Source organism: Lottia gigantea, assembly GCF_000327385.1.
Source record: "Lottia gigantea unplaced genomic scaffold LOTGIsca_24, whole genome shotgun sequence".
NCBI classification, from domain to species: domain Eukaryota; kingdom Metazoa; phylum Mollusca; class Gastropoda; family Lottiidae; genus Lottia; species Lottia gigantea.
The window spans coordinates 2,121,532-2,136,198 of record NW_008708707.1 but is presented as its reverse complement, the minus strand read 5'-3'; the positions used below and the strand labels follow the sequence as shown (position 1 = coordinate 2,136,198).

The window sequence follows — 14,667 nt, the reverse complement described above, 5'->3', positions numbered from 1 at the left end:
TAATATTGACATTCCCTGTAAAATAATATTGACGTTCCCTACCCATTAGATATAAATATTGACAGTCCCTGTAAAATAATATTGACGTTCCCTACCCATTAGATATAAATATTGACATTCCCTGTAAAATGATAATATTGATGTTCCCTACCCATTAGATATAAATATTGACAGTCCCTGTAAAATGATAATATTAACGTTCCCTACCCATTAGATATAGATATTGACAGACCCTGTAAAATAATAATATTGACGTTCCCTACCCAATAGATATAAATATTGACATTCCTTGTAAAATAATAATATTAACGTTCCCTACCCATTAGATATAGATATTGACATTCCCTGTAAAATGATAATCTTGACGTTCCCTACCCATTAGATATAAATATTGACAGTCCCTGTAAAATAATAATATTAATGTTCCCTACCCATTAGATATAGATATTGACAGACCCTGTAAAATAATAATATTAACGTTCCCTACCCATTAGATATAAATATTGACAGTCCCTGTAAAATAATAATATTAACGTTCCCTACCCATTAGATATAAATATTGACAGTCCCTGTAAAATAATAATATTAACGTTCCCTACCCATTAGATATAGATATTGACAGACCCTGTAAAATAATAATATTGACATTCCCTACCCATTAGATATAGATATTGACAGTCCCTGTAAAATAATAATATTGACAGTCCCTTTAAAATAATAATATTGACGTTCCCTACCCATTAGATATAGATATTGACAGTCCCTGTAAAATAAAAATATTGACGTCCCCTACCCATTAGATATAAATATTGACAGTCCCTGTAAAATAATATTGACGTTCCCTACCCATTAGATATAAATATTGACATTCCCTGTAAAATAATAATATTGACGTTCCCTACCCATTAGATATAAATATTGACAGTCCCTGTAAAATAATAATATTGACGTTCCCTACCCATTAGATATAAATATTGACATTCCCTGTAAAATAATAATATTGACGTTCCCTACCCATTAGATATAAATATTGACAAACCCTGTAAAATGATAATATTGACGTTCCCTACCCATTAGATATGAATATTGACAAACCCTGTAAAATGATAATATTGACGTTCCCTACCCATTAGATATAAATATTGACATTCCCTGTAAAATAATAATATTGACGTTCCCTACCCACTAGATATAAATATTGACATTCCCTGTAAAATAATAATATTGACGTTCCATACCCATTAGATATAAATATTGACAGTCCCTGTAAAATAATAATTAACGTTCCCTACCCATTAGATATAGATATTGACAGACCCTGTAAAATAATAATATTGACATTCCCTACCCATTAGATATAAATATTGACAGTCCCTGTAAAATAATAATATTGACGTTCTCTACCCATTAGATATAAATATTGACAGTCCCTGTAAAATAATAATATTGACGTTCTCTACCCATTAGATATAGATATTGACAGTCCCTGTAAAATAATAATATTGACAGTCCCTTTAAAATAATAATATTGACGTTCCCTACCCATTAGATATAGATATTGACAGTCCCTGTAAAATAATAATATTGACGTTCCCTACCCATTAGATATAAATATTGACAGTCCCTGTAAAATAATAATATTGACGTTCCCTACCCATTAGATATAGATATTGACAGTCCCTGTAAAATGATAATATTGACAGTCCCTGTAAAATAATAATATTGACAGTCCCTTTAAAATAATAATATTGACATTCCCTACCCATTAGATATAGATATTGACAGTCCCTGTAAAATAATGATATTGACGTTCCCTACCCATTAGATATAAATATTGACAGTCCCTGTAAAATAATAATATTGACATTCCCTACCCATTAGATATAGATATTGACAGTCCCTGTAAAATAATAATATTGACGTTCTCTACCCATTAGATATAAATATTGACAGTCCCAGTAAAATAATAATATTGACGTTCCCTACCCATTAGATATAAATATTGACAGTCCCTGTAAAATAATAATATTGACGTTCCCTACCCATTAGATATAAATATTGACAATCCCTGTAAAATTCTGTCAAAACTTGATGATTTTGTTTCTAGACGAGCCCTACAGACAGCTATGATAAATAAAGGAGTGATAGAATGGTTGGTTGGAGTATTAGAAGATAATGATAATCTCTCAGATTATAGTCTAGAGTATACGGCAGCTCTACTCATGAATCTCTGTCTACGAACTTCAGGTATTTGATGAGCCAAGATATCCTTTTCCTTGCATTATAATGGTATGACTGAACTACAAAAATATCCATCTTTCCGAAAAAATTTGGCTTTGGCAGATCCAGTACAAAAAAAAAGATTTAAAACCTCTGGACCATCAGACACATTCAAGAATTCTGTTATCACATCAAGTAATCTTGAATTTTGATTTTCCTTCTATAGGTAAATTAAGATGTTCCCAGAATGCTCATCAAACATTGAAAGTTTTGAGTGATTTACTAGGACATGAAAATACGGAGGTGAGATTTTCTATTTATCAAATATATACCGCATCTTATTGATTGCTGTATAGATACCACATTTTGACCGAATTCAGTTTGTAGTATGAAAAGAGAGAATAAATAAGAAAGAATATCATACGCTTCAGCTTGATATCGTTTGGAATCTGCCGCTTTACTGTCGTACATGTATGTACTTCGGTATATGTATATCAATTGCCTATATGGCCGAAAGAGCAGTCGCTATTGTTGAAAAGGGTAATAAATTTGTAGACCATGTGGGTAAATAGCTTGTGGATGACTATATCTGTGAATTTATAATCATTTGTAGGTAAGACCCTATGTAAATGGAGCTCTGTATAGTATATTAGCTATTTCATCTATTCGAGAAGAAGCCAAAAGAATGGTTAGTATTAAAATTTCTCGTAGATGTTCAGAACCAAATTGATTTTGATGAAAATTATTATTTTGATGGTTTGAAATAGATGTTTGTCATTCAAGAAATATTCCCTAAAAATGCAAAGAAAAATAGTAAAAAATATTTTTTTGGACAAATTAGAATCCATTTGAAGTTTTTATAGTTCCTGGATGATCAAGGGTATACAATTTGTGATAGTGAAATAGTCTTGAATAATGAGATTCTTTTTTTTTCACTTAATATTTGTCACCAGATACTTTTCTTTTTTTCTGATATTTGTTATGTAATTTGTAAAGTTTCACATGTTTTTATTTTGTTTGTAGGATATGGAAGATATTTTGAAATGTTTTATTAAAGAAGATCAACCAGATATGAACAGACAAATAGAATTTATTATAAAACAGTTAAACTCAAGTAAGTGTATTTTTTGGCTTCTATTACTATGATGTTGATGCTTTAAGGGAAACTACCTTTTAGAATGGACATGAAATTTATAGTCTCAAACTTGGACAGTAAGTGTATATATCCATCAGTTGGACTTACCAGATGCCATGACTAAAGAATAGAATCTCTATATAAGACGATATATCCATTAAACTATAAAAATATTTATTTAAAATCACTTAGTTTAATGAATTATCACTTAGTTTTATGGATTATTTCGGATTATAGAGGTATTTACTGTTTTCAATTTTTTGGTCATCCTAAAAGGTAGTATACCTTTAGACTTTAAAGTTAAAATAATGAGCTGATATTTTTGGTCCATTTTGAAATATTTATATTTATAGCCTAAAATCAGAATTTTAACTTAATTTTATTTTGAAAAATTGTATATATTTAAGTATTTCGTGGTGAAAAACCCCTGAGATAGGAGAAGAAGATGATGACTCTGATATTAACTTGTTATTATAGATGAGGTAGCTGAAGAAGATGATGATGATGATGGTGATGAAGAAGAAGATGGTGAAGAAGATCAAGATGCTCTGGAAGCTGATTTAGATAAAGATGAAACACTACAAGCCAAACCTGAAGAACTAAGTGGGGAAGCCTTGTTAAATAATGTTTATCAGACAAATAAACCTGGAGGAGAAAACCCAAAGAAAAAGGTTCGTATCATTTTAACTCATTCCACTCTGGTGGCTGATCTACTGGTAGATTGAATGTGTCAGTTGTTTCTTTTTTTCTGGCTGTCACAACATAACAATCAAAGAGACCAGTTATCACAGACAAGTTATTCTATTTTATTTTATAAAATGTGTTGTTACCTTTTTTCTAGCTTTCAGAACATAACTAGTTATTACAGAGACCAGTAACACCTAGTAACTCACTCTGTATTCTTTTCTAGCTTTCGGAACATAACTAGTTATTACAGAGACCAGTAACACCTAGTAACTCACTCTGTATTCTTTTCTAGCTTTCAGAACATAACCAGTTATTACAGAGACCAGTAACACCTAGTAACTCACTCTGTATTCTTTTCTAGCTTTCGGAACATAACTAGTTATTACAGAGACCTTCTACTCCTAGTAATTCACTCTGTATTCTTTTCTAGCTTTCAGAACATAACCAGTTATTACAGAGACCAGTAACACCTAGTAACTCACTCTGTATTCTTTTATAGCTTTCAGAACATAACTAGTTATTACAGAGACCAGTAACACCTAGTAACTCACTCTGTATTTTTTTCTATTTTTCAGAACATAACTAGTTATTACGGAGACCAGTAACACCTAGTAACTCACTCTGTATTCTTTTATAGCTTTCAGAACATAACCAGTTATTACAGAGACCATTTACTCCTAGTAACTCACTCTGTATTCTTTTATAGCTTTCAGAACATAACTAGTTATTACGGAGACCATTTACTCCTAGTAACTCACTCTGTATTCTTTTATAGCTTTCAGAACATAACCAGTTATTACAGAGACCAGTAACACCTAGTCAGAGAAAAACAGCTGATTCCAGAATGGGTACTGCAAGGTAAGTTATGATTTTAATTGTGTGCACATGCCTCTATAATTTTTTTAAATGAAAATCTTAATTCGCCATATGTTTATTTCAATCTATGCCTGGAAAATACATTTTTATATATATAGTCCATTTATATAGAATCCCCTTTATGCAGTTTAGTTTAGTGATGCCGTTCAGAATTCCAAATTTTGTTTTGAGATATATTCTGATTATGGTATACGGAACTCTCAAGTGGCTCAAGTGGTCAATTGGTATAGGCATAATATTGAAAACTTCTGGCTCTAATTGTCCATAACTTTGGAGATTCATATCTCTCAGTGGTAAGTCAGTTTGTAATATATTTTGTGATTTTTCCAACAGACCTACTTCTCAAGCTGATGGTAGACAGTCTAATCTATCGGTACATAATGATAATGCTGGTAAAGTTCAGTCCAAGGTCGACATGACAAGACCACCAACTAGAAGTGGCAGTAGATCTATAGATCCAGATGCTAGTAAGTTCCTTCCAATATATTTTAAAATGGTACACAAGAGCCTTTGATTGTCTTTGGTTTGAATAAAAGTCCAAATGATGACAAATTTGTCAATAGTAAATTAGAATTTACTGAATTTAGTCTATTCATTTTGGATGCCCAATGTTAAAATTGGTTTTGACTGCCAAATATTGGAATGTAGAAGCTTGTGCCGCTTTCCTGGTTACTGTACATAGTCGATAAGGACAAAGGAAAAGGGTGTAAAACTCTATTTCTTTTCAGATGCAGATGGTAAACAAGCAGATCCTAAAGCAGTTAGACCTAGTACCAAAGCCATGGAGAAAATTGGACCAAAGGCTGAGTATGTATAGTTAAAAAGACATTTGCTTATTTGCTAGAGAACTAGCGACAGGGTACTGTCGCACAACACACAACATATTTGGTCAGACTTTTCTACAATAGATAGTACGAAAGTTGAAATTTCTTACAATTTGCCATTGTTCCTTTCAGTGTAAAAGAATATGTGAGTGCATTTGGATCCAAGCCAAGAATACCTCGTACACCAGACAGCAGTAAAAGACCAGCAAGTAAAGTTTCAATACCACGTGCCACACCTCAACCTCAATATAGTCATTCTGGTCCAAGACCCAGCTCAGCAGGAAAATCAGGTTTGTTCGACTTTCAATTAGTAATGTTCCGATGTCGTCAACAATCCAATAATATAACAAAACAAACCCCTTCATCTTGTACATACTACTTGTTATTTCAGCCATATTCTGTTGATGTGTCAAGTTGACAGAATTAATTTTTTTTTTTTTTTTTTTTTCCAGGTCCACAAAGTCCAAAGAAAACAAGTGGTCAAATGAGGTCTGAAGGCCATTACTAAAAGTTGATAAATCAATAAAACTGAATATTTGTTAAAAAAATTTGATATTTCAAGATTTCAAGCAGATATTCTTATTGATATTTATCAGTATTCATGTTGATTGAATATTATTTAACATATTCCCAAATCTATCCAAAGAGATATCAGGCTGACATGACAGTCCAGTCTAAATATTAAATTTAGATTCTGTAATCAGTTGAATATTTACATTAAAACACAACTGTAATTTGTATACATTACCTTTACTTTCATGATAAATCCATTCGAAAAAAAAGTATTTTGATCATTTTCATTGGTCATTAATTTAATCCTTAACTAATCAAATTGACTGCTCAGCTCATAGCTTTGATGTATAATATCTTCTTGTGGTCTTTGAAATCTGAAGATGTTTTTTGTGATGTTTTACTCTGTGATATAGTTTTCTTTTTCTCTGATTGTTTTCTTGAGAATTTTCTAGCCAATGCTATTTCTCTTCCATTCTATTCTTGCTCAGGAACTACAATATATTTGTTATTTTATTTACCAATTGACAGCAAAATTTTGCTTGAATTTTAGTATCCTATGTATTTGTTTTAAGGTTAATATTACCAATCTTTATCTGTGATTCCTGTAATTCCATTGATAGATACCTTAAGAATGACTTTGTTTTTAAATTAAGTAAGTCTGAGATTTCTGAAACTGATATCTTGATTCACAAATAGTAAGTGAACATCTGTTTAACCCAAAAGAATTCTTTTTTTAAATTTTTCGTTAGGTCTTAATAGAAATTGGGTCTCTTTATAGTCATTTGATATGTATAATGTTATTTTTCCGTCCCATGTTATATGAATATTGCCTGTTCTATAGTTTTGTAGTATTTCAGTTTATATTTTATTATATTTCTGTTTATTATTGTCCGTCCATATTGTTATACTTAAAAACAAAATAAAGGTGTTGTGTTTATCTCCTTTAAGATTGTTTTTTTGTTAAATAATGGAATACAATTTTATGGTCACTTCTCCTGGGTTTTATTGTACATGACATTTCAATAATTTACATTGTCATCATCAGATGAAAGGAGGATGTTGAAATGTTGTGTATAATATAACTCTGGAGTAGTGTATCATAGTATTTTGTTATTTAATGTGATCTCTACCCTGCTCAAGGATTATGAGTTTAACAGTATATTTAAACCTGTTATCCAATTATTGACACTGAATTTCCCTCATGCAAACTGCATTGCTTTGTCAGTATTCATCAGCTCAATCACGAGCAGCAACTTGGATTAGTTTCATTTCATTCCAGTGTTTCCAATGTTTCAACCCAGTTATAGATTTTGTTTCTTTCAGCTTGGAATCTTAATTCTAGTCATTTTATTCTTGCTTAGTAAAAAGTTACCTATAGGCCGTATTTGCCTCTATGGCCAATATGCATTAAAAATGTCAAAAATTATTTTCTGTTCTATGGCAGATATTTGAGTTCTGTTTTTTCTGACATGTCCAGATAGTCCAGGTGAAGATTGGTGCAAAATTTCAGCATTGTAGCTTTGTAAGTTTTCACGCAAAAAATTTATTTGTCTTTGAGCACTTCTTGTGCACCAATATGCAGATTGCATATAGCTAGTTTGACAACTTACAGATTTTGATTTGATTTCATGTGTTAGCTATAGGCCATATTTGCCTAGTATTTTAAAATAATTGGTTTTCGAATTTGATTTAACTCTTTTTTTTTTTTTTTATAAAACGCGCCTATCCTATCGCCTATATATAAGGACTATATACAAGGTTTACAGAATAGTAATCAGGACGATAGATTTTAATCACAACAGTCATAGTAAGTGAAATTCACTCCTAACTTGTGACTACTCTCTCAGTCAGTTTGCTTTGTTTATAGCAACCGGTAAGTCGACTTTTTGAATTCTCTAGAATTTCAGATACATTTTAAAAATGCCCCCACCCTCCCTATTTACCCCCACCATCCTTATTTGCCAACATCATAAAAGGCTTAGTTTCTATGGATTTGAAAGAAACACGGATGTCTGACTGAAAATTAAAAAAGTGCAAATCAATCCTATTAATTCATATGCTGAATAGAGGTTCAGGCAATTTATTTCTTGATTTGTTCAAATTTAACATGTTTATTGGTTTGAGCTCATTAATATAACAGATGGGAACACCATTAAAACAGGTGGTCCTAGTATAAATATTTCATTTAGTTTCATATCAATAGATATAAAATTATATGGTTTCATTAAAGGGATATTTCTGGCCTATGTAGGTGTATCAGGAACACTTATGGCTTCTATTTGTCTTGAGTGGTATTTTCTATAATACATCATAATCTAAAGTTGGAAATTTTAATGGTGCAAATAGAAACTATAACTATCAGTGTCCCTAATACACCATGTTCCTTTAGCAACGGTACGTTAGACGCTTATGGTTCAATCCTGGCATAGGTCGAGATGATACCTTCGGATTTTTCAACCCGGTTTCCCCCTGTCAGTGACGCTGGAAAAAGGGTCTTGTCTTTCGGATGGGACAATAAATTGAGGCCCCGTGTGCTACAGGCTGTGGACGTTAAAGATCCCTCGACAGTTGGAAATCGAAAAGAGCAGGCTAATGCCACTGTCCTGGCAAATATTCCCTCATTGCACCTTGCGTGGCGTTACCCGTCTTCATTAGCCCACATGGTGCAGAAAAGTCGGACATAAAAACTCCATTCATTTCATTTATTAGCAACGGTACGATGGTAATGATCATCTAGCCGTTGCTCTCACAATCCCATTTTCTCGTCATTAATTTTGACTGTTAAAGAGTTTACTTATTGTTAACCAACAGGTTGCTATCTGTGGTACTTCACCAATTTTCACTTTTTTTGAAATTCGAAATGTTGGAAGTTTCACCAAGGTAAACCCAGTTGAGTTGTGAAGCTGAAATTTAAGCTCCAAATAGGTTCAAACGTTGGCTTTCCAATGCCACAAACTGCTACTACATTCTATTTCGACCCACAGGATAGTTAGCTGCGGTACCTTGACAATTTTCGCTTTTAAAACTTTTTGTCGTTTCTGCAAATCTATAAACAAGGATTTTTATTTTTTGGAATGTGTCTCTCGACGAATTTGAAATAACATAAGAAATTTCAAATATATGAAGTAAGCATTTACCCCACAGCAGACTTTTTTCAAATTTAAGGGTAAGCATATTTCAAATGGACTACATCCTCCCTCATCTCATTCGCTAATAATGAAAAAAACAGACTGGTAAAATAGATTTTTATATGGAAATATAGAATACATTAAGTAATAAGTGATATTAACATATTAATACAATCTATAAAGAAAGAAAATTCGATATTTTCGAATTCCACCAATCTAATAAGATTACAAGTTTGTTTCGTTATTTTATTTTTTCGGTCTCAATTGTAATCTAACGAGATTTAAACCAAGGTCGTGTACTGATGACGCCACAATGCACAGTGTTTACGACGCACTGTTATTGGTTGAAATGAAACAGTACCCAACCTTGATATAATTCTCTTTAGATTACAATGAAAACCGATAAAAAAAAAATAATGAACCGAAATTGTAATTTAATTTTAATGTATAAAAGATACGTTTATTAATACAGTTTTCACTGTTAAATGATCAGTTACTTGGATTTGCCACAAATCAGTTTATCGAAAAAAAACGCTAGTTTGCGTAACTGGTTCATTGAATGGACTTTGATTTAACTTGCTTGACTTCACCGTCAATCAAATTTCAATGTAAGTGTCAACAGATCACAAATTGATTAAAATTAACAGTCTTATGCAAAAAGCCCCTTTGACGTTTGATCTTCATGTATTTCGTATCATTTGGACTATATTCGGGTAAACTGGTGACGAAGACGAACGTTGGTTAATGAAACAAGTGTACTGTGCAATCGCATATCGAACCTATGTTTCGTATCTTACATATTTACAGGGTATCCTACGTTTTAGATATGTTTAAGAATATTCTCAATCAAAAATCCATTCTTTCTGACCTGATATACAGTCAAAGTAGTTCCCAAATCATTTTCTACAACAGTCCAATTTTTTTTCAAAATCTTAGGCTTATATTTATACCATAAAAAAGGTACAAGATTTTGAAAAGATCCATTTGAAATGAAAATTGAGAATTACGGCAATTCAGATGACTGTCTCAAACGATATCACAAAGTCATCTGAAATATTGACATCAATGGACCCCTAGTGAAAATCATGGTGTATTTAATAGACAAATTTCATAACCATCTCAAATCATACCATTATCTTAAGACGTTTATAACCAGTATTACCAAATTTAGTTAAAATCAGTATTTTTGGTTTCTTAAGTGGCCAGTAATGCTAACAAATTTTGATTTCTTAACAGATAGAAATATCATTGTTGAATATGCCGATTCGTTTTGGACTTACTACATTTCTCTATCACAGAAGTATTGAATTTTTGTCTGAAATATTAAGACATTGTGACATCAATTGTATCGTATATTAGTAAATTGGAATAATAAAGCAATCATTTTGAATGTAAAACTACCATCAATTTCAATCCAAACACAAAGTGAGGAAATCACTGACTCTATCTTCAGTGCAGAAAGACATCATTTTAATTTTTTATATTTCTGGAAACATAAATGATCAATAACTATTTACTAATTACTAAAAAAAAGTAATTTGGTCATTGATCAAGGAATTTTATTTCAAATCATGAACGTTGTGTCTCGGCAACGATTTTGACAACATTTTCGAAATATTGATATGATGCCTAAGTGGTGTATTATATTATGCTAAATTCCCACGGAAAATAAAGTCAGCGAATTCAGAGGCAATGTAAACAATTACACAACAGAGGTACAACAATATTACCGTGTTGGATATCTTAAAATATAGGTTATATTACTTACTAACTTTGTATTTATATTTATAAATATACTTAAGAATATAATATAAGAAAAATTATAACAAACCAACTTCAAAGGGTATAAACTTTATTTCAATATTTTATATAAGATATACTTACTTGGCGATTTTATATAAAATATACTTACTTGGAGATTTTATAAAAGATATACTTGCTTGGCGATTTTATACAAGATATACTTGGCGATTTTATACAAGATATACTTACTTGGAGATTTTATATAAGATGAACTTACAAGAGCAGTTGATGATAACATTATGTAATGTTATGTTGATGTAAGATTATTTACAGTTAATACTTACTTACACACACTTGGCTTTTTTTTAACAATATTAATAACATTTGTGTAAGTATGAGATCACTTCATACACTTACGTACTATACTTACTTGAAATTTATTCACTTCCTTCAATGGTGGTACTTTTTTTTATCAAGAATGTTCAAGATGGACGATTTCAAGATAGGAACTTACCTTCGATACCATTTAAAAGCCAGTCCTGTATATATTTGGAATCAAATATAAGATTTGTGAAATATGTTTGTCCGTGTTTCAGATCAATCTTAACGGACTTAAAAAACTGAATTATCTTCGGAATCAGAAAAAGGTACCAGGTACTTACCTAGACTTTTAGATGTTTTCAGTTGTATATCATTTAGGGTACGATGTTTCTCAGAGTTGTGCTAATGAAATCGATTTATTACATTTACCTGATGATAATGCCGTCTAAGTATTATGCTATATTACTGCAAAACGTTTCTATAACTACCGAGTACCGACGTTACCTTTAAGAACCATTTCAGAGCGCATGGTTGTTTGTTTGCCTTCAGACCACATCAATATGCAAATATACAAGTAAGCTATTGTCATTTCAGGATTCTACAGTTGATATCGATGCTCCAAAAATTGCAAAGTCTCAGTCAGTTTATGCCAACCACGAGATGTAAGTAAATTTCAGATGCTTTACTCATTCTTTGATCTGCAGACATCATTAAGAAGGATAAGACCTGAATTTTTTTTTCTTAACCAATCAAATTGCTGCATTATTAACCCTAATCGAAGGAGGACCTATATAGAGATTTATCATATTACATTGAAACCTTTAATGACCCTTAAGTATTGAAACATCGATATCAATTGCCAGAATAGATATCGCATTTGGATTGAAATTGATAGCAGATGATGACGTAAAGACAGTGGCAGAGCCAAGTTCACGTCCGCGGGGCGAAATATCTGAGATTGGCCGAATTTCTAACCTAGTTATGAGATTTTGCCCGAAAAACTTGCCCCGCCACTGTGTAAAGATGCACAATTGGCGAAATGGCTGTCCCAAAGATTGATGATGATCTGCAAGCTACTGAAATATAGAAAGATAGAGAGTTAAAAAGTACGTCAAATTTAAATTTCTAGCACCAAATTTTATCTAATTTTTTCTAAATCATGCCACCAAAAATACCAAGTTTGTCTAAAAATAGCAAAAAAAAACCTCTGCATTCTCAAATGAATCTGAACTAACATGCTTAAATTAACCAGCTAAGACATATCTAAACCTATCTAAATCTTAACCAACCGTCGATAATGCAAGTAAAACCACCATACCAAATTTCAGCCCAAATTTGCTAAAACCATGTCAAGTTCATACATGCCTAGAAGTCTAGAACCATTGCAAAAATCATAAAGCGTCGAAATATAAAGATAATTATTGATTATATAGATTAGGCAAAAAGCTAGATGTTAGTATACATTAAAAACAAATTTAAATTGAGGATTCCTATTTAGAAATTGAGGTTTCCTATTTAGACATTGAGGTTTCCTATTTAGACATTGAGGTTTCCTATTTAGACATTGAGGTTTCCTATTTAGACATTGAGGTTTTCTATTTAGACATTGAGGTTTTCTATTTAGACATTGAGGTTTTCTATTTAGACATTGAGGTTTCCTATTTAGACATTGAGGTTTTCTATTTAGACATTGAGTTTCCCCAATAGAAATTATACGGACTGATACCAATACAGAGTAGATTGGTAAAAGCTTAACTGTCACAAACAGAAATCCATTTATATCAGATAATTGAAATAAAGAATTGAAATTTCTTTCACAAAAATAATAATCCCCCCCCCTCCTTTTTTTTTTATTTTGACAGGATGTCAGCTGAGCTACCGTCCCTTATAATCTAAAAACCTGGCTTCCAACCGGAGTACTAGTTCCCCGAAGACACCAACAAACACAATTGACAGGCCTCTTGGACAATTACAAATAACAATGATCTTAGAGGTGGTTTCAGAACTCAGTGCGAGGAATTGGTGACAATTTGAGTTTTTGGTTCGTCCATGGTGGCTTTAGGGGTACCAGGCGCTTGTGAATCAAAACAGAGTACTAAGGGTCCAATCGGTTGGGAACCAGGGAACTAAGACAATTCCATGATACCAAATTAACATGCTCACATCCCTATAGCGCAGTCTTTCTACTAATTTACTACTCATTTCATTATTCTACATACTACTAATGTTACCACGGCAACCTGTCCGAAACATCTACCTCTATTCCAGCCTCTGATAGCTATTTTTACAGTCGGCTGCTGGAATAAGTACAGATTTTTCGGTCTACACAGGAGCGTATCTTACGTATGTTTACCAGACAAATGTTTCTTAAATTCCTTGTGGGGTAAATTTGTGCAATTTTGTTTACCTTTCATTAGAAAACAAAGTTAAGATACGTTCCCGTGAAAATCTTGCAGCATTCTGGCTCATTTTTACATGCAAATATGTGCATGGATGTCAGAAGAACTCGGGATATCTTTAGTTTTATGTACTGGATAATAAAATCGTGACTATGAATTAAGACTCGATTAAATTAGGCAATTCTGACATTAATTACATCTGAGAATTATTTGAAATTTGCCTTTTGAGAGGGAAACCGGAGTCTTTCCACGGAGATGTAACTATATATTGAGCAATTGAAATACAGTCATTGCGTTGATTGTAAGCTGCTCGACGAAGTATCGCAACGCAAACGTTATACACAATAATTGTTATGACAAAGAAAAATTAAAAGTTATCACAAACTACACGCTCTATGTACATAAAGATCATTGGAACATGACGCTGGCAAAGCGATAGGAGATAATCTAACACCGAAAGCCCAGATCGGGGTATATTTACAACCGGTTGAATGTGCACGTAAAACACACGGCACTCGAAACACAACAAACTAAATGTAACCTGAAAAAAAAAGCACACGGGATATTATATCACAAAGCTTGTTCTGCCGATTTTCCATTTCAAACGGGAATATTAAATGCAATGGATTAACTGTCCCAAAGGTTGTCCAGTTGCCCGGAATCGCTTACGATTAAATTTGTGAGAAGAATACTGCTGATCTCCTTCAATGATCTCCGATGCCAAAATTGAGTTTAATTTCGATTTGCAAAATTTGTGTTACTATGGACTGTTTGAACTAATTTTAGATTTGAACCCGTTAGGCAAAGGTAAAATTCTGAAA

At 32.2% G+C, this 14,667-nt stretch overlaps 1 protein-coding gene across 1 annotated transcript in view; it reads left to right on the top strand.

Moving 5' to 3' along the window:
* The window catches only part of LOTGIDRAFT_214855 (hypothetical protein), a gene marked incomplete at its 3' end in the record, with an annotated part of 11,249 nt that extends 7,169 nt beyond the window's left edge, over positions 1 to 4,080 (top strand). Inside the window, exons 15-19 of the mRNA XM_009055359.1 lie at positions 2,108 to 2,247; positions 2,447 to 2,523; positions 2,834 to 2,908; positions 3,244 to 3,334; positions 3,833 to 4,080. Of these exons, the coding sequence (XP_009053607.1) occupies positions 2,108 to 2,247; positions 2,447 to 2,523; positions 2,834 to 2,908; positions 3,244 to 3,334; positions 3,833 to 4,080 (631 nt within the window). The remainder of the gene's footprint in view (positions 1 to 2,107; positions 2,248 to 2,446; positions 2,524 to 2,833; positions 2,909 to 3,243; positions 3,335 to 3,832) is intronic.
* Between the last annotated feature and the right edge of the window lie 10,587 nt (positions 4,081 to 14,667).